This window comes from Polistes canadensis, unplaced genomic scaffold (genome assembly GCF_001313835.1).
Source record: "Polistes canadensis isolate GaletaPanama2010 unplaced genomic scaffold, ASM131383v1 scaffold_17, whole genome shotgun sequence".
Lineage (NCBI taxonomy): Eukaryota > Metazoa > Arthropoda > Insecta > Hymenoptera > Vespidae > Polistes > Polistes canadensis.
The window spans coordinates 647,991-666,895 of record NW_014569564.1 but is presented as its reverse complement, the minus strand read 5'-3'; the positions used below and the strand labels follow the sequence as shown (position 1 = coordinate 666,895).

The following is an 18,905-nucleotide window of genomic DNA, read 5'->3' as shown; positions in this document are numbered from 1 at the left end:
TAATAATATATTAAAAATAAATAAATAATTATTATTATAATAATTATTAATAAATACTTATATATTAATCTAAAAGATGAATTTTTGTATTGGTAATAAATATCATCGTATTAATTTTGTATAATCAGACAATAAATGAAAAAATAAAAAATCTATAGTAAAATAAAAAATAAAAAGGAAAACGTGATCGTATACTCATCGAATCGATCTTGAATGTTCGATTCTTGACGATCTCCTTTCGCAAAGTAAAAGTTCGTCTACCAAGCTATCAGGACAACGCGACTTTTATATACACATATACACGTGTGTGTACACATATGAGTGCGTGCACTAAAAACGATCGAGGTCGTTGATGTCCGTCACTGTTCATACGGGTCAATAGTTAACCTGCTTTCCTATATCGTTACTACGATTTTGACGATACTACACACACGTGCTCATTTTTTTTTCTACGTAAACGTAATAACATTTTACTTATGTGTTTTAGTAGAAAAGAAAAAAGAAAAAGAAAATATTATATAATATTTTGTTTGTAATATGCAATTAATTCGTTGAATAATTGGGATTCCAAATTCATTAATAAATCATTGTAATGTTTAATAATATAAATGAATACGCTCGCATATTGTTTTCTCGAAAATTTCGATCAGGAATTATTTTAATTAAAGATTTTTGTTAATTAATAATTATAGCTATCTATTTAAATTCGATTATTTTATTTTATTTTATATTTTTATTCTCTACGTGATAAATTTATATAATAAAAAAGGTTAAGTAAAAATAGAAATAGTTACAGATAAAATTTAGACAATGTTTCATAGATCATATATATATTTTATACATAAAAATTAAATAATTGAAATGAAAAAAAAAGAAAGAAAGAAAATATAATAAATCGTAAGTTATTTACAAGCGAATACGATATAAAATATAGTTCTCATCTAATATTGTTACTTTCAAAATAGGTACGAATAATTTGTAATACGTTCAATAATTACCATATTCACAACTATGTTACTTTAATGAGTTACTCTCGAATGTTCTAGTTGTATTGATTGCAGGATGAAAATCGATCAGGAAAATGACGCAATCCAATTCATTGACTTTTCCCAATTTTGATTTAGTTTCTAACAGTGTCGAATGTGTATATACGTGTGAATTATTATTACGAAAATGAACTTTTGCTTGTTCTCAAAATAAATTACGTTCGATTTTAATCACATTGTCTTTTCTAAAAGACAGAACTACTACATATATACATATATACATTTCGATCGTTTATCTCGCATGAATGGTTGCACGAATTTACCGGGTTCTTTGTTTTGTAATCCGCTCGTTACACTTTAACAAAGAAAATGTTCTTTAATGTCTTTCCTTATGTTACGCAGGATGGGAATTACGAGGTATACACTGTTACAAGTTCTTCAACATCAGGCATTCCTGGGAAAAAGCGGCGGAACTATGCAGAAGGTGAGCGAACCATGAACACCAATTGGAACCTCGTAAATTATCGAATTAACATATTTGTAAATTATTTATTTCTCTCTCTCTCATTTTTTTTATTATTATTACTATTTTTCTTTTATTTTCTTTTCTTTTCTTTTTCCTATTTTTAAGGAAGGAATATCGTTAATGAAAAAACGATTTCACGTGTTAAATTTTACAGGTACGGAAGCGAGTTGATGGTGGTGGAAAGTTATAGCGAGAACAACATGACTGCAAGTATGGTCGGCCGACATTTGGACCGTTACTGGTTAGGACTCGCCTCGTTGGACGATTTGCGAACTAACACGCTCGAATCGGCCGCAGGAATGCTAGTCTCCCAATACGCTGGTTTGTTCAAAATCTTTTATCTCCTATGAAACTTCTACCCGGAAATAATTTCTAAGCGTTAACTAAGACTAAACGATATATTCGTGTTTCGAGTTATCTTTTAACTTGGTTGAAACGTCATTTAGAAAAAAAATATTTAATATCATTAAATAAATATGTCAACGCGTGTACACAAGATATGAATAAAATGTTCAACGTGTTTTTTAATGTAATTGTTTATTACAAGATAAAAAAAGGAATGTCATAATTTGCTTTCGTAATTTGACATAATCACTATACGATTTTATCGATAATCAAAAAAAAAAAAGTTAAACGAATATTGTAATTTTTCTTTATTTGGTTATTTTCAAGCACCCTAACAATAATTCGTTTAAAATCTGTTATCTTTATTGAACTTCTACCCGGAAATAATTTCGAAGCGTTAATTAGATTAAACGTACACTGTGTTTCCAATTATACTAATTCGACTAAACGTCGTTCAAAACAATATTTAATATTTTAAACAAATATATAATAATTTAGACGACATAAATATAATTGTTTTTATTACGAGATTAAAAAATATAAGATTTTATCGATAATCAAAGAAAAAAAGTTAAACGAATATTGTAATTTTTCTTTATTTGGTTATTTTCAAGCACCCTAACAATAATTCGTTTAAAATCTGTTATCTTTATTGAACTTCTACCCGGAAATAATTTCGAAGCGTTAATTAGATTAAACGTACACTGTGTTTCCAATTATTTTAATTCGGTTAAACGTCGTTCAAAACAATATTTAATATTTTAAACAAATATATAATAATTTAGACGAAATAAATAAAATTGTTTTTACTACGAGATTAAAAAATATAAGATTTTATCGATGATCAAAATGAGAGAGAAAAAGAAAAGTTAAAGGAATATTGTAATTTTTCTTTACTCGGTCATCCTCGGGGTCCCCTTTACGGAAATTAGGAGCAAAACGTTGAAGAGAAGCGAACGTTTATAGACGAGGGCAGGTTTTGTATCGAGGTCGCGCAAACGCGGAACTCGCACGCGGCACGAAGACACACTTTTCCCACAACAATGCCCAGACATCTCCGTTTTACGTCCGCGTACAAGTATACAAGCTTATACTATTTCCTCGTTCGAGTTTCACTCGTTCACCGTTGTTGTTACCCTTTCTACCGAATAACTAGAAGATTTTTACAGTTCCTTCATTTATCCAATTAACTAATTTTATTTTATCACCAAACAGATCTCTAATATCAAATTTTTAAGTTATTTCTTTTATTGATCGTACGAAATATCATGCAAAATTCTCTAACAAATATATTTGCAAATTTTTGTAACGCAAAAAATATTGAATAATGTAATTATAAAAATATATCTTATAAATATATAATTGAGATATTTTTTTGAAAACGATTGTATGAAGAAATATTATCGTGTGAAATATATATATATAAATAAAATGTATATATACGGTGAATTTTGTTAAATATAGAATATTGTTTCTTCATACTCTCCCTTTTACGAGTTCGAGTCATTTCTCTACGAACATCTATCCAATACTATCGAAATAAAATCGATAAAATATAAAATCAAAATAAATAGAACAAAATCTATATAATGTAAATATTTGGTAAAAATGTAGGATTCTGGGCATCCAGGCAACCAAATCCTCAATCAGGAGAATGCGTTGACGTTGCTTTGACGGACGATCGTCAAACTTGGGAATTAACAACCTGCGAATCGCTTCTTCCTTTCATGTGCCGATCAGCAGCTTGTCCAGCCGGTATGTATCATAAAAATATAATGATCTTATTATTTCTTATTTTTCACGTCGGATAAATGTAATTTAATTTTTCCGGAATTATGGCATAAAATAATGTAGAACGTATTATTTCACGTTAGAATTTATGGCGAATCCAAACGTATTATATCTCGTTAATTAAAGTAATTTCTTTGATATTATATACAATACATTCTCTATTTTGAATTATCACGAGATTGTTAGCGAAACGATTAAAAATGTCGCGTAATAAATAAGTTTGTTTAAAAGGTTATTATTCGCGAATATGATCGTTTAAAAAAATCTTTTATATTTTAAATAGGTTCTTTTCACTGTTCGAACGGTAAATGCGTGAACGCTGCTTTCAAGTGTGACAAACAAGATGACTGTGGTGATTATTCAGACGAAATCGATTGTCCGGTTAATTGTCAATTTTACATGGCCAGTAGCGGTGACGTCGTTGAAAGTCCTAATTATCCTCACAAATACGCACCTTTGGCAAATTGCAAGTGGACTTTGGAAGGCCCCCAAGGTCACAACATTCTGTTACAGGTCAGCTACGATCTGACTACTATTTATCTTATTTTAAACAAAAAATAACTCGTAATAAAATAGGTGTCATTTTGTAAAGACGTAAATATTTAGATCTTATTCAAGAATAACTATGCATGATAAATAGATGAACGAATTAAAAAAAAATTAATTGTAAAAGACACGATTAGCCTAGAATCAAATACCCATGTCAAATCAAACTGATCCGCTTTCTGAATAGGCTTTCGTTTACATCTAACGTATATTTCTATTTACTTTAGTTGGAATAAATCGCGAAAGCCTGTTAATTGTTTAAATCATAAAACTGAACTGAACTAAACAATAAAATTGTTTCGTTAGCTTAGAACTTAAAAAAAAAATTGATCCAACTTCTACGAATGATGTTTCCTGTAATTTTCAGTTTCAAGAATTCGAAACGGAAAAGAGCTTCGACATAGTACAGATACTGGTAGGCGGTAGAACCGAAGATAAATCTGTAAATCTAGCAACCCTCTCAGGGAAGCAAGAACTAAGCAATAAGCTCTTCGTTTCGGCCTCGAACTTTATGATCATTAAATTCAGTACCGATGCCTCGGTTGAGAGGAAAGGATTCCGTGCTTCTTGGAAAACCGAGCCGCAAATGTGCGGTGGTATTCTTCGTGCTACTCCTCAAGGACAAGTATTAACATCGCCAGGTTATCCGCAAAATTACCCTGGTGGATTGGAATGTTTATATATCCTGCAAGCTCAACCTGGAAGGATAATGTCTCTTGAGGTATGTCAACAATTTCAAACATTCAATATTAACCGTAAGAAATAATATATAATATCAATTTTGTTTCCCCCCGCCCCACCGGAATTTTAAACAAATAAATATTATTCTCATCCATTGTTTAAGATTGAAGATTTGGATTTAGAAATGAATCGTGATTATATTCTCATACGAGACGGTGATTCGCCGATGAGTCGTCCGATAGCACGTCTAACAGGAAAATCTGAGGATAATCCAACAGTTATCATGTCGACCAGCAACAATCTTTATCTTTATTTCAAAACTAGTCTTGGCGATTCGAGACGTGGTTTCAGTATCTTATACACTCAAGGATGTAAAGCAACCGTCATTGCGAAAAATGGAACAGTTCAATCACCGTCTTACGGTTTAAACGATTACCCTAATAATCAAGAATGTCTGTACAGAGTAAAAAATCCTGACGGAGGACCGCTTTCTTTGAAGTTCGTCAACTTCAATGTTCACAAGACTGATTTTGTACAAGTACGTTGAAATATTAAATAATAATTACAGGTTTTTATATGTGACAGACAATGTATATATTTTGATATAAAATTTTGTAGATATACGATGGTCCAAATACAAATGGATTAAGATTACATCCAGGAAATGGTTTTACTTCTAATACTCGACCAAAAATAACCCTAACCGCTGAGAGCGGAGAAATGTTAGTTAGATTTGCTTCCGATGCTTTGCACAGCAGTACAGGCTGGCAAGCTGCTTTTTCAGCAGGTAAATTTACTATTAATAAATCGAACAGTGATTGATTATAACGATAAATTTCTTTCGCATTGTTATTTTCAATTCTTAATTATATTCGAGTATTGCACACAGTTTGGCCTGTTTAACACGCTCGAATTAACTCGAACGCACAAGTTATGGGGTTAATTATTATGCTTATGGAAAAATAATAAATAAATATTTGATTTTTAGATTGTCCTGCATTGTTACCTGGCGAAGGAGCACTTGCATCGAGTCGGGACACAGCTTTCGGAACGATAGTAACATTTTCGTGCCCGTTAGGACAAGAATTTGCAACGGGAAAGCCAAAAATTACCACGGAATGTTTACCGGGAGGAAATTGGTCGGTCACGTATATACCAAAATGTCAGGAAGTATATTGTGGTCCTGTTCCGCAAATAGATAATGGATTTTCTATTGGTTCGTCAAATGTAACGTATAAAGGATTAGCCACTTATCAATGTTACGCTGGATTTGCATTCCCATCTGGAAGACCTACGGAAAAAATTTCTTGTTTGGCTGATGGTAGATGGGAAAAGAAACCGTCTTGTTTGGGTAAGTTGAAAAAAGTTAGCTAATTTTATTTCATAAAAAATCTAATATCTAAATATCTGATATATATATATATATATATAATATTTATTTTTTGTATTTATATTTTCCAGCATCTCAGTGTGCACCACTTCCAGAAGCACCGCATTCAAATATTACGATTCTTAATGGTGGTGGTCGTAGTTACGGTACCATTGTCAGATTCGAATGTGAACCTGGTTACGTTAGAAGTGGTCATCCGGTGATACTTTGTATGAGCAACGGTACATGGTCCGACGAAGTGCCAACATGTTCTCGTGAGTAGACTTATAAACGATAAAATAAATTTTTAAATGATCATTTAACTAATTATGTATCCATTTATTTGCATTAGGTGCAAAGTGTCCGTTATTACCTACAATAAAGAACGGTTATGTCGTCGACCCAACTAGAGAATATTATTTTAACGATGAAGCTAGGGTACAATGTAACAGAGGTTACAAACTTACCGGAACGAACATTATTCAATGTGGCCCTAATCAATTGTTTGACAATGTACCAACTTGCGAAGGTAATAAAAATAAAACGAATTTTTTTTCATAGCAAAATATTTAAATAAAACAATCGATTATTTTCTTTTCGATAGACATAAACGAGTGTGCAACCAGTCAATGCGATCTAGCTTCAACAGAATGCATTAATAATCCTGGGGCATTCACTTGCAAGTGCAAACCAGGATTCGCTCCAACCATGGAGTGTCGTCCAATAGGTGATCTTGGTTTGATAAATGGTGGTATTCCTGATGAATCTATCACCGTTTCCAGCTCCGAGAATGGATACACGAAATCTGTGAGTAATGCTTACCTAATTTTTATTTGCCTTTATATTCGTGATGTATGATAGTATCCGGTTATAAAAAAAAAAGTTTTTTTTCTCAGGGAGTACGTTTAAACAATGGTGACGGATGGTGCGGTAACAACGTTGAACCCGGTGCAAATTGGGTAATGATCGATATGAAAGCACCAACTATCATTCGTGGTTTTCGTACCCAAGTTGTTGCTAGAGTCGATGGCAATATCGCGTTCACGTCAGCAGTACGTATTCAGTACACAGATGATCTAACGGATACTTTCAAAGATTATACAAATCCCGATGGTACGCCAGTTGAATTCCGAATTTTGGAACCTACTCTATCCGTACTGAACTTACCGGTACCGATCGAGGCACGATACATCAAATTTAGGATGCAAGATTACGTAGGTGCACCTTGTATGAAAATAGAAATAATGGGCTGCACGAGATTGGAATGTACCGATATTAATGAGTGCGCCACGAGAAATGGTGGCTGCCATCAAAAATGTATCAACAATCCTGGTAGTTACTCGTGCATGTGCAATACAGGTTTTGAACTTTACAAAAGTAACGGTACAGCAGGATTTAATATTGAAAAGTCTGAAAATGGTGAAAGGGATGGGGATTTGTATCAGAGAAACAAGACTTGCGTACCTGTAATGTGTCCTGCATTAACTGCACCAGACAATGGGAAAATTTTGTCGACCAAAGTAAGATATCATCAATTTGAGAGAACGTGAAAATTATTATCATTTCAATGACTTCGTACAATTACGATCACATTTAGATATATCATATATTTGTTTATAGAACCAACATCATTTTGGCGACGTAGTTAGATTCCAATGTAACTTTGGTTACGTTTTAGCTGGTTCTACAGCTGTAATTTGTACTTCCAGTGGCATTTGGAACGGTACTACTCCCGAATGTCAATGTAAGTAATACTTGTAATAAAACTAATTTCGAATATTCTAAATCGTTTCTATAACATTTCTGTAAAGTATAATTCTTGTTTCTAATTGCGCGTGTGGTTTTTTATCGAATAAAAACAATGTCGAATATTTAATTTCGTTTTCCTAAACGTTTTTTCCAATTATTATTTTCTGTTAACAGACGCCAAATGTGTTTCGCTACCGGACGACAAAAACGAGGGACTTTCGGTGATTCGTACCGATGAAACAAGCGTTTTGGTTCCATTCAAACAGAACGTAACTTTAAAATGTGGCAGCAACGGACGTTATTTGCGAAATACTGCGACTTCTGGTTTTCGTCAATGCGTTTACGATCCAAAACCAGGTCTGCCGGATTATTGGCTGTCTGGTTTGCAGCCGGCTTGTCCACGTGCTGATTGTGGCAAACCATTGCCAACACCCGGTGCTGAATATGGTCAATACATCGATACTAAATATCAATCATCTTTCTTCTTTGGTTGTCAAGATACGTTTAAGTTAGCGGGACAAACTAATCGTCATGACAATGTTGTACGTTGTCAAGCTAATGGAGTTTGGGACTTTGGTAATTTACGTTGCGAAGGTCCTGTTTGCGAGGATCCTGGAAGACCAAGTGACGGTCATCAAGTAGCTCGCAGTTATGAGCAAGGCTCGGAAGTTCAATTTGGATGCAGTAGACCAGGATATATTCTGATAAATCCACGACCAATCGTTTGTGTTCGAGAACCAGAATGTCGAGTCGTCAAACCACTTGGACTTACGTCTGGACGTATACCTGATTCAGCTATCAATGCAACATCAGAAAGACCAAATTACGAAGCGAGAAACATTCGATTGAACTCCGTTACTGGATGGTGCGGCAAACAGGAAGCCTTTACTTACGTTAACGTGGATCTTGGACAAGTTTACAGAGTCAAGGCAATTCTAGTCAAAGGTGTGGTAACCAATGATATCGTTGGTAGACCCACGGAAATACGTTTCTTTTATAAACAAGCTGAAAGCGAAAATTACGTTGTTTATTTTCCCAATTTCAATCTTACTATGCGTGATCCTGGAAACTATGGTGAACTGGCTATGATTACTTTACCAAAATACGTGCAAGCTCGTTTCGTGATACTTGGTATCGTCAGTTACATGGATAACGCTTGTCTTAAATTCGAACTCATGGGATGTGAAGAACCAGTAGTTGAACCTCTATTAGGTTACGATTATGGTTTCTCACCTTGTGTTGATAATGAACCACCAGTTTTCCAGAACTGTCCTCAGCAACCTATAGTTGTTCAAAAGGGTACCGATGGTGGTTTATTACCAGTAAACTTCACCCAACCTATTGCCATAGACAACAGTGGTAGTATTGCTCGATTAGAAGTTAAACCACAAAGTTTCAGAACACCCATTCGTGTATTCGAAGACACCGTTGTGAAATACGTGGCCTTTGATTACGATGGAAATGTTGCTATTTGCGAAATTAACATAACTGTACCAGGTTAGTCAATCATTTTCGTAAATTTTACATTATTTAAAATATTATTTACATGATTTTTCGGATAAAGGAAATAACTGATTTGTTGGTTGTTATAGATTTAACACCACCCAAACTAAGTTGTCCTCAGAGTTATGTGATCGAACTCGTAGACAGACAAGAAAGTTATTCGGTAAACTTCAATGAAACACGAAGACGTATAAATGCTACTGATGCGTCAGGTCCAGTAAGGGTTACTTTTGTACCAGAACGAGCTATAATACCAATCGGTGGTTTCGAAAACGTGACAGTATATGCTACAGATTCTAGTGGCAATCGTGCCTCCTGTCATTTCCAAGTATCCGTACAAGCAACACCTTGCGTCGACTGGGAATTAAAATCCCCAGCCAATGGTGGTTTAAAATGTGTCCCAGGTGATAAAGGCTTGCAATGCATAGCAACGTGCAAGAATGGTTATAGATTTACCGATGGTGCACCAGTAAAGACCTTCGTTTGTGACATTAACAAACACTGGTCTCCAACTTCAGTCGTTCCAGACTGTGTATCAGAAAGTAAATATTTTGTCTAATTGAAAAATTTTGAAAGTATCAATCGATTTTTCTAACGAATCATTTATCATATTTGTAGATACTCAACAAGCTGATTATCACGTGGTCGCATCAGTAACTTATCGAGCTAATGGTGCAGTATCACGTTCTTGTTTGCCACAATACCAAGACCTAATGACACAATATTATATTAATCTAAATGCTATATTAACTCAACGCTGTTCTGCTATCAATGTCAATATGAATGTATCGTTTGTTAGATCGATGCCTTTCTTATTAGAAGAAAATGTTTTGCAGGTAGGTTCACATTATTATGGTAGATTTATAATCACATTAGTCACAGTTATAACAGAAAACATTTTTTTGTTACACATAGATGGACTTTGTTTTGGTGATCGTTCCCGCTATTCGTCAACCACAAGTATACGATCTATGTGGTTCTACCATAGGATTAATATTCGATCTTTCTGTACCATATGCAAGTAAAGTCATAGAACCTCTGCTTAATGTTTCATCAATTGGAAATCAATGTCCACCATTACGTGCCTTAAAATCATCTATCACGCGAGGATTTACTTGTAGCATTGGTGAAGTACTGAACATGGACACGAACGATGTACCTCGATGTCGTGAGTATTAATATTACATCGAATCTAAATAATAAAATGATTATCTAACTAAAAATAATCTTCAACAATTCTATATTATAGTTCATTGTCCGGCTGGTACTTTCGCTGGTGAACAACAAAAACAATGTACATCCTGTCAAAAAGGTTTCTACCAGAATAGCGATCGTCAAGGTTCATGTTTACGTTGTCCTTTCGGAACATATACAAGAGAAGAAGGTTCCAAGAGTATTGACGACTGTGTTCCAGTATGTGGATATGGTACATATTCGCCAACTGGTCTGGTCCCGTGTTTAGAGTGTCCTAGAAATAGTTACACCGGTGAACCACCAATAGGTGGATACAGAGATTGCCAAACTTGCCCTGCTGGTACATTTACTTATCAACCAGCAGCACCAGGTCGTGATCGTTGTCGAAACAAATGTTCTCCTGGGATGTATTCGGATACAGGATTAGCACCATGTGCTCAATGTCCAAAAGACTTTTTCCAACCTCAGCACGGAGCCACAACATGTATAGAATGTCCTACCAATATGTATACCAACGGACTTGGATCAGTGGGTCGAGAAGAATGCAAGCCAGTGCAGTGTACGGATAGCGTTTGTCAACATGGAGGACTTTGCGTGCCTATGGGACATGGTGTACAATGTATATGCCCAGCTGGTTTCTCTGGAAGACGTTGCGAAATTGATATAGACGAGTGTGCTTCTCAACCTTGTTACAATGGTGCCACGTGTATCGATCTACCTCAAGGTTACAGATGTCAATGTGCTAATGGATACTCTGGTATTAATTGTCAAGAAGAAAAATCCGACTGCAGTAACAATACTTGTCCTGAGAGAGCTATGTGCAAAGACGAGCCTGGCTTTAATAATTACACCTGTCTTTGCAGATCTGGTTATACCGGCGTTGATTGCGACATAACGGTAATTGATTTGATTTTCTTTGTCTTAACCATGATCTAATAATTTATTGTATTATTTTTAAATACGATTGTTAAAAAAACAAAACAAACAAACTTTCTTTTCATATTATAGATTAATCCATGTACGGCTAGCGGGAATCCATGCAATAATGGTGCATCTTGTGTAGCATTACAACAGGGTCGATACAAATGCGAGTGCTTGCCAGGTTGGGAAGGTCAAAGTTGCGAAATCAATACAGATGATTGCGCTGAAAGACCTTGCCTGCTTGGCGCCAATTGCACCGATCTCGTGGCCGATTTCAATTGTAATTGTCCACCCGGATTTACTGGCAAACGTTGTCACGAAAAGATTGATCTTTGTTCTGGAAATCCTTGTCTCAATGGTATATGCGTTGACAAATTGTTCAGTCATGAATGTATCTGCGATCCAGGATGGACCGGTGCAGCTTGTGAAATTAACATCAATGAATGTGCCGGTAAACCTTGTCGTAATAACGGACAATGCCTCGATCAGGTAGATGGCTATACTTGCACCTGCGAGCCAGGATACACTGGCAAACAATGTCAGCATACAATCGATGATTGTGCATCGGATCCATGCCAAAATGGTGCAACGTGTATAGATCAGCTCGAAGGTTTTCTCTGCAAATGTAGACCTGGTTTCGTCGGACTTCAATGCGAAGCTGAGATCGATGAATGCCAAAGTGATCCTTGCAATCCTGTTGGAACGGAACGTTGCGTGGATTTGGACAATACTTTTGTTTGTCAGTGTCGTGAAGGTTACACCGGATCAGCTTGCGAAGTCAACATCAACGATTGTGCTTCCGATCCATGTTTAAACGGTGCTACTTGCAGAGACGAAGTTTCAGGTTTCAAATGTATGTGCCTTGAAGGTTGGTCCGGAGTTCATTGCGAGATCGATGTTGGAATGTGTCAAAATCATCCATGTCAAAACGATGCAGCCTGTGTCGATCTTTTCTTGGATTACTTCTGCGTGTAAGTTTAATTTGAACAAATCGAAAAAACCAACAATTAAAATTCTAATTTATAATATCTATCGTTTTTTTTATATTTTATTAACAGCTGTCCTTCTGGAACTGACGGTAAACAATGCGAAACTGCACCTGAACGTTGTATAGGTAATCCTTGTATGCATCATGGACGTTGTCAAGATTTTGGTTCCGGACTTAACTGCACTTGTCCTGATGACTATACCGGTATTGGTTGTCAGTATGAGTACGATGCTTGCCAAGCTGGCGCATGTAAAAATGGAGCAACTTGTATCGATGATGGCCCTGGTTTTACTTGCATCTGTCCACCAGGCTACACTGGTAAACAAATATTTTCAATACTAATCATATTTAAATATTTCAACATCTTTTTTATTAGTCAGCCGAATTTTAAATCATTATTTTAATTCACAGGTAAAACATGCGAAGATGATATTATTGATTGTAAAGATAATTCTTGTCCACCATCGGCAACGTGTATTGATTTAACTGGAAAGTTCTTCTGTCAATGTCCATTTAATTTAACCGGAGACGATTGTAGGAAATGTAAGTTATGAATAATTTTTATATAAATCTAAATAAATTAATATGTTTCTTTTTTTTACTATTACTAATATTTCAATAATTAACTATTAAATAGCTATACAAGTTGATTATGATTTATACTTCGGTGACCCGGCACGTAGCAGTGCATCACAAATTATTCCATTCTTTACTGGAACAAGAAAGAGTTTGACCGTAGCCATGTGGGTACAATTTACGCAAAAAGATGAGGCTGGTACTTTCTTCACCCTTTATGCCGTAAGGTAAGATCTTTACGACAACATTTAACACATCCAAAATCTAATTAAGTATAAACGAAATATTTTATAACATAACTTTTCGTAATTACAGTTCACCACACGTCCCAACAAATCGTCGACCTATGGTACAAGCCCATAGTAACGGTGTCCAAGTATCACTATTCCATGATTTACAAGATGTCTATTTACCATTCAGAGAATATGCAACTATCAATGATGGCCAATGGCATCATGTTGCTGTTGTCTGGAATGGAGAAAACGGTGGTGAACTCGTATTAATTACTGAAGGTTTAATTGCTAGCAAAACAGAAGGATATGGAAGTGGTAGATCTCTTCCAGCATAGTAAGTAACTTTATCGTGATTTTAATTATTAATTTTTTTTAAATATTATTATAATATTTAATATTTTATCACAGTGCTTGGGCAATATTGGGTAAACCTCAAAGTGAAAATCCGAAAGGATACACGGAATCTGGTTTCCAAGGACACTTGACAAAAGTACAGATTTGGAATCGTGCGCTTCACGTTACGAATGAGATACAGAAACAAGTTAGAGATTGTAGAACCGAACCGGTTCTTTATCAAGGATTAGTTTTGACCTGGGCAGGATACGACGAAACGGTTGGTGGTGTAGAACGCGTAGTTCCATCACACTGTGGACAAAGGGTATGCCCACCTGGTTATGGTGGTAACAAATGCCAACAATTGGAAGCTGATAAAATTCCACCAAAAGTAGAACATTGTCCTGGTGATCTTTGGGTTATCGCTAAAAATGGTTCTTCCATTGTTACTTGGGACGAACCTCGTTTCAGTGACAATGTTGGTATAGTTAAGGTTCAAGAACGAAGTGGTCATAGATCTGGACAAACTTTGTTATGGGGTACTTACGATATCAGTTATGTGGCTTATGACCAAGCCGGAAACTCTGCCAGTTGTAATTTTAAAGTCTATGTATTATGTAAGTTTTCATATTTTGCTTTTTTCATACTTCTATTTATTTTTTCTTGTTGTTTTTCATATTTTTATAATTGTGTTTTGTTTCTTTTTTGAATAGCCGATTTTTGTCCCGAACTTGCTGATCCGATCGGAGGAATGCAACAATGCAAAGATTGGGGTTCCGGTGGTCAATTCAAAGTTTGTGAGATTTCATGTAATCAAGGATTACGATTTTCTCAAGAGGTTCCTAAATTTTATACTTGCGGCGCCGAAGGATTCTGGAGACCTACTTACGATCCTAATTTACCATTGATTTACCCTGCATGTACAAGTAAGAGACTTATGTTTCTATTGATATATTAAAATTGTCAATATACATTTCAAACTTATTTATACGATATCTTTTACAATTGTGTGTGTTTTTTAAGGTTCAACCCCGGCACAACGTGTGTTTAGAATAAAAATGAACTTCCCTACTTCAGTTCTATGTAACGAGGCTGGTCAAGGTGTTCTCAAACAAAAGGTCCGAAATGCTGTCAATTCTCTCAATAGGGATTGGAACTTCTGTTCTTATTCTTACGAAGGTAATTCATCGTGTATAATAATTTTAATATATATAAAATATGTTGTGCTGTTTAAAAAAAGTCGTGACATTTGATCAAGTCTTATCAAAATATATATATATATATATATATATAATTTTTGTTAAAAAATTTTTTTTTAATTTGATGTTCAATTATAAATGTATATATAAAACAATCAACGTGAACTTTTCGAACAAATCATTATTTTTTCAAAATACTTAATAACAAATAAAGTTTATATTAATTGTTAGGTACACGCGAGTGCAAGGATTTGAACATCGACGTTCAGTGTGACCACCGAATAAGAACAACAAGAGAAGCAAGCGAGGAAGACGGTGGAATGTACATTATTTCAGCTGTCGTACCAGCAGAACCGTAAGTTGAAAACACTTGTGTAATCTAATTTCATTCATTTATGTGTTCTTAATTTTTTTTTTTTTTATATTTAATATTTCAAATTCAGGGAATAATATAAGCTTAATAAAAATTTGTTTAGAAAAAATTCGAGATACGAATAAACGTATCACGTATTTTTAAGATTAATAAACCGTAGGCTTTCTTTTTCCTTCTCTATCTATTTATCTCTCTATCTATCTATCTTTCTCTATATCTTTAAACCCAAATATGGATTTAGATAAATTAGTACTGAGTATTTGTTACTTGTTACATCATAGAACGAGACAGGCACGCCAAGGAAGCGATACCTATGAGGTGGAGATCTCGTTCCCAGCGATAAAGTAAGGACAGTTCAATTCGTATGAATTAAATACGAATTGTGTCATATATACAATGACAAAATGCCAACAAAACACGATATCATTTCTAATAATATTCGCCCTCATTCTACAAAAATATTTAAAAAAGACAAAACAAACAAACCCAAATACAGAAAAACAAAATGAAAAAAAAAAAAAAAACCAACAATTATTGCAGATTCATTTACACACGCATATATAGCGATTTAACACGGTGCATGGTCGAGAAGGTACCAAGGATGAAGGATTTATAAACATATAATAGATAAAATGCAAAGCATAAAAAACGGGTTTGCACGTTGTTACTAACTGACTTATGGCAAAACTATTGTTTACCTGATGTAGAATCACATTACGCTAAAAATGAAATTTAATATAAGTACAATAATGATATAACCCGATACTTCTAACTTTTATATAATCCAAGGCCGAGGCTGCTCTATACATTAGATGAATTAATTTTTATAATGTTATATAAACTATACCTCTACACATAATATTTTATATGATCGTTTATTTTTTCTTTTGATAGATACTTTTTTTTAAATTAATAACTAATTTATAATATTATCTTACGATATAACATTTATGATTGCATGATAATGAATGTGATAAAAAAATTTTATTACAATATAATGATTTTTAGGAATCCATTTCAAATATATTTTCTCAATAGATGATACAATACATGATAGTATTATAATTACACTTTTTTATTTCCAACTATTATTGCCGATTACCATTTTGTAATAGACAAATCTGCACCAAAATTTCCCATATTTTACTTTTAAATATATAATATATATAATAGGATAATATGAATATGTATACATGTATACTTTACAATAACAAATTTATACAAATTTCAGAATGTCAACGAATTTTCTAATTACACGTAGGATAATTGTAATTAATCGTCACTAATGGCAGGTTAGCTTGAGGCACGCTTACCCGTGAGATGAGTTTAACCACGAGTTGTTCGTTTTGTTCAACGAACGATCGCCTGAAAACAATAACGGCTGTATATATTGGCGCATACATATACCCTATGCCTGTTGCTATACCCGTTTTATGTGACTTTATTCAAGCAACGCATCGATCAATAACATTCCACTCCTTTATTTGTAGCGATCCTATACTGAATGCCAATTCTAATGAACGAGCGACGGTACAATCCTTACTTGAAAAACTTATCCTCGAGGAAGATCAATTTGACGTACACGATATTTTACCGAACACAGTACCAGACCCAGCGTCATTGACATTAAAGTCCGATTATGCTTGTCCAGTTGGTCAAGTTGTAATGGCACCTGATTGCGGTAAGAATTTAATAATAAATTTAAGAATTTAATAATAATTTAAAAATTTTTAAATAAAATCATAACCATTTTTCCTTTTATATGTAATGATATATCGTTATCAATTTATTAATTATTCTTCGACACACTCGTTATTTCTAACGAATCGATACGTTTTTTATTTTTGTACAGTACCGTGCGCGGTGGGCACTTATTACGAAGAAGAAACTCAACGTTGTGTCTCCTGTCCCGTGGGCACTTATCAAAGTGAATCCGGCCGAACAAAATGCAGCTCGTGTCCTGTAATTGCTGGTCGACCTAGCGTAACTGTTGGAGTTGGTGCACGAAGTGCTGCAGATTGTAAAGAACGATGCCCAGCAGGAAAGTATTACGACGATGCAGCTGGTTTGTGTCGTAGCTGTGGACACGGATTTTATCAACCGAACGAGGGTAGTTTCTCTTGCTTGCTATGCGGTCTTGGAAAAACTACTAGGACAGCAGAAGCTGTTTCTCGCGAAGAATGCAGAGACGAATGCGGTTCTGGACAACAATTAGCCGTTGAAGGCAAATGTGAACCCTGTCCAAGAGGTACCTATCGTACACAAGGTGTTCAAGCATCTTGCCAAGCTTGTCCAGTTGGTAGAACAACCCCAAATGTAGGCTCGGCAGCCATCGAAGAATGTTCTTTACCAGTTTGCGAGCCTGGTACTCATTTGAACGGTACACTTAACGAATGTATACAATGTAAAAAGGGCACTTATCAATCGGAACCTCAACAAACCTTTTGTATACCTTGCCCACCCAACACCAGTACCAAAGGACCAGCAGCAGTGAGTATCAATTAATATATCGTTTTAATAATAATTAAGTCATTCACACGTAATACCAATATAATTTATATCATTTTTCTTAACTATGGTATAAATCCGCTTATTATTAATTAACAGAAACATATTATTATTTAAAAATTTAACATTTATTTTCCTACAGACCAGCAAATTCGATTGCACCAACCCATGCGAGACCAGTGGCGAAGAAATGCATTGCGACGCCAATGCATATTGTTTACTCATACCAGAAACAAGTGACTTCAAATGTGAATGTAAACCGGGATATAACGGTACCGGAACGGAATGTACGGATGTTTGCATGGGATACTGCGACAACGAGGGTCTATGTGTGAAAGATTCCAGAGGACAACCATCTTGCAGGTGTAGCGGTAGTTTCACAGGCAAACATTGCACTGAAAAATCGGAATTCTTTTATATTACCGGTGGTATCGCAGGAGGAGTTATTCTCATCATCTTTGTTGTTCTCTTGGTCTGGATGATCTGCGTTAGGTCAGTTTATAAATAAATAATTAATAAAACAAACAACACACTAATATTTGCTATTACAATTATCGTCTTATACGAAATATCATTTTACAGAGCATCTCGTAAAAAGGAACCTAAGAAAATGCTAACTCCAGCCACCGATCAAAATGGTTCACAAGTAAACTTCTATTACGGTGCACCAACACCTTACGCCGAATCGATAGCACCATCTCATCATAGCACTTATGCTCATTACTATGACGACGAGGAAGACGGCTGGGAAATGCCTAATTTTTATAACGAAACTTATATGAAAGGTCAGTTTATATTACATTGATAAGTTTATTCTACAAATACTTCATATATATAATATTCTTAACATTTTTATTATTTACTTGCAGAAAGCCTACACAATGGAGGAAAGATGAACAGTCTAGCTCGTTCAAATGCAAGTATATACGGCACGAAGGATGATCTGTACGATAGGCTGAAACGTCACGCGTATCCCGGGAAGAAAGGTACAAGTTTGAATGCAGATACACATTGAACCGATTTGAAATAAAAGGACATCAGGGGTTCGTTGTGGTCAGCAAAGTATATATATATATAAAAAAAA

At 34.8% G+C, this 18,905-nt stretch overlaps 1 protein-coding gene across 1 annotated transcript in view; it reads left to right on the top strand.

The window, feature by feature from the left end:
- LOC106793726 (sushi, von Willebrand factor type A, EGF and pentraxin domain-containing protein 1) overlaps window positions 1–18,905 on the top strand; it is a 27,570-nt gene that overhangs the window by 6,957 nt on the left and 1,708 nt on the right. The window contains exons 4-36 of the mRNA XM_014760889.1: window positions 1,389–1,470; window positions 1,667–1,833; window positions 3,472–3,612; window positions 3,932–4,161; window positions 4,562–4,915; window positions 5,039–5,413; window positions 5,494–5,662; window positions 5,864–6,226; window positions 6,337–6,519; window positions 6,597–6,773; window positions 6,849–7,051; window positions 7,141–7,764; window positions 7,865–7,988; window positions 8,168–9,490; window positions 9,586–10,038; window positions 10,115–10,332; window positions 10,412–10,664; window positions 10,746–11,587; window positions 11,699–12,582; window positions 12,670–12,917; window positions 13,011–13,142; window positions 13,237–13,402; window positions 13,491–13,742; window positions 13,817–14,358; window positions 14,455–14,667; window positions 14,765–14,920; window positions 15,172–15,295; window positions 15,595–15,657; window positions 16,804–16,994; window positions 17,166–17,803; window positions 17,964–18,313; window positions 18,404–18,606; window positions 18,691–18,807. Of these exons, the coding sequence (XP_014616375.1) occupies window positions 1,389–1,470; window positions 1,667–1,833; window positions 3,472–3,612; window positions 3,932–4,161; window positions 4,562–4,915; window positions 5,039–5,413; window positions 5,494–5,662; window positions 5,864–6,226; window positions 6,337–6,519; window positions 6,597–6,773; window positions 6,849–7,051; window positions 7,141–7,764; window positions 7,865–7,988; window positions 8,168–9,490; window positions 9,586–10,038; window positions 10,115–10,332; window positions 10,412–10,664; window positions 10,746–11,587; window positions 11,699–12,582; window positions 12,670–12,917; window positions 13,011–13,142; window positions 13,237–13,402; window positions 13,491–13,742; window positions 13,817–14,358; window positions 14,455–14,667; window positions 14,765–14,920; window positions 15,172–15,295; window positions 15,595–15,657; window positions 16,804–16,994; window positions 17,166–17,803; window positions 17,964–18,313; window positions 18,404–18,606; window positions 18,691–18,807 (10,560 nt within the window). The remainder of the gene's footprint in view (window positions 1–1,388; window positions 1,471–1,666; window positions 1,834–3,471; window positions 3,613–3,931; window positions 4,162–4,561; window positions 4,916–5,038; window positions 5,414–5,493; window positions 5,663–5,863; window positions 6,227–6,336; window positions 6,520–6,596; window positions 6,774–6,848; window positions 7,052–7,140; window positions 7,765–7,864; window positions 7,989–8,167; window positions 9,491–9,585; window positions 10,039–10,114; window positions 10,333–10,411; window positions 10,665–10,745; window positions 11,588–11,698; window positions 12,583–12,669; window positions 12,918–13,010; window positions 13,143–13,236; window positions 13,403–13,490; window positions 13,743–13,816; window positions 14,359–14,454; window positions 14,668–14,764; window positions 14,921–15,171; window positions 15,296–15,594; window positions 15,658–16,803; window positions 16,995–17,165; window positions 17,804–17,963; window positions 18,314–18,403; window positions 18,607–18,690; window positions 18,808–18,905) is intronic.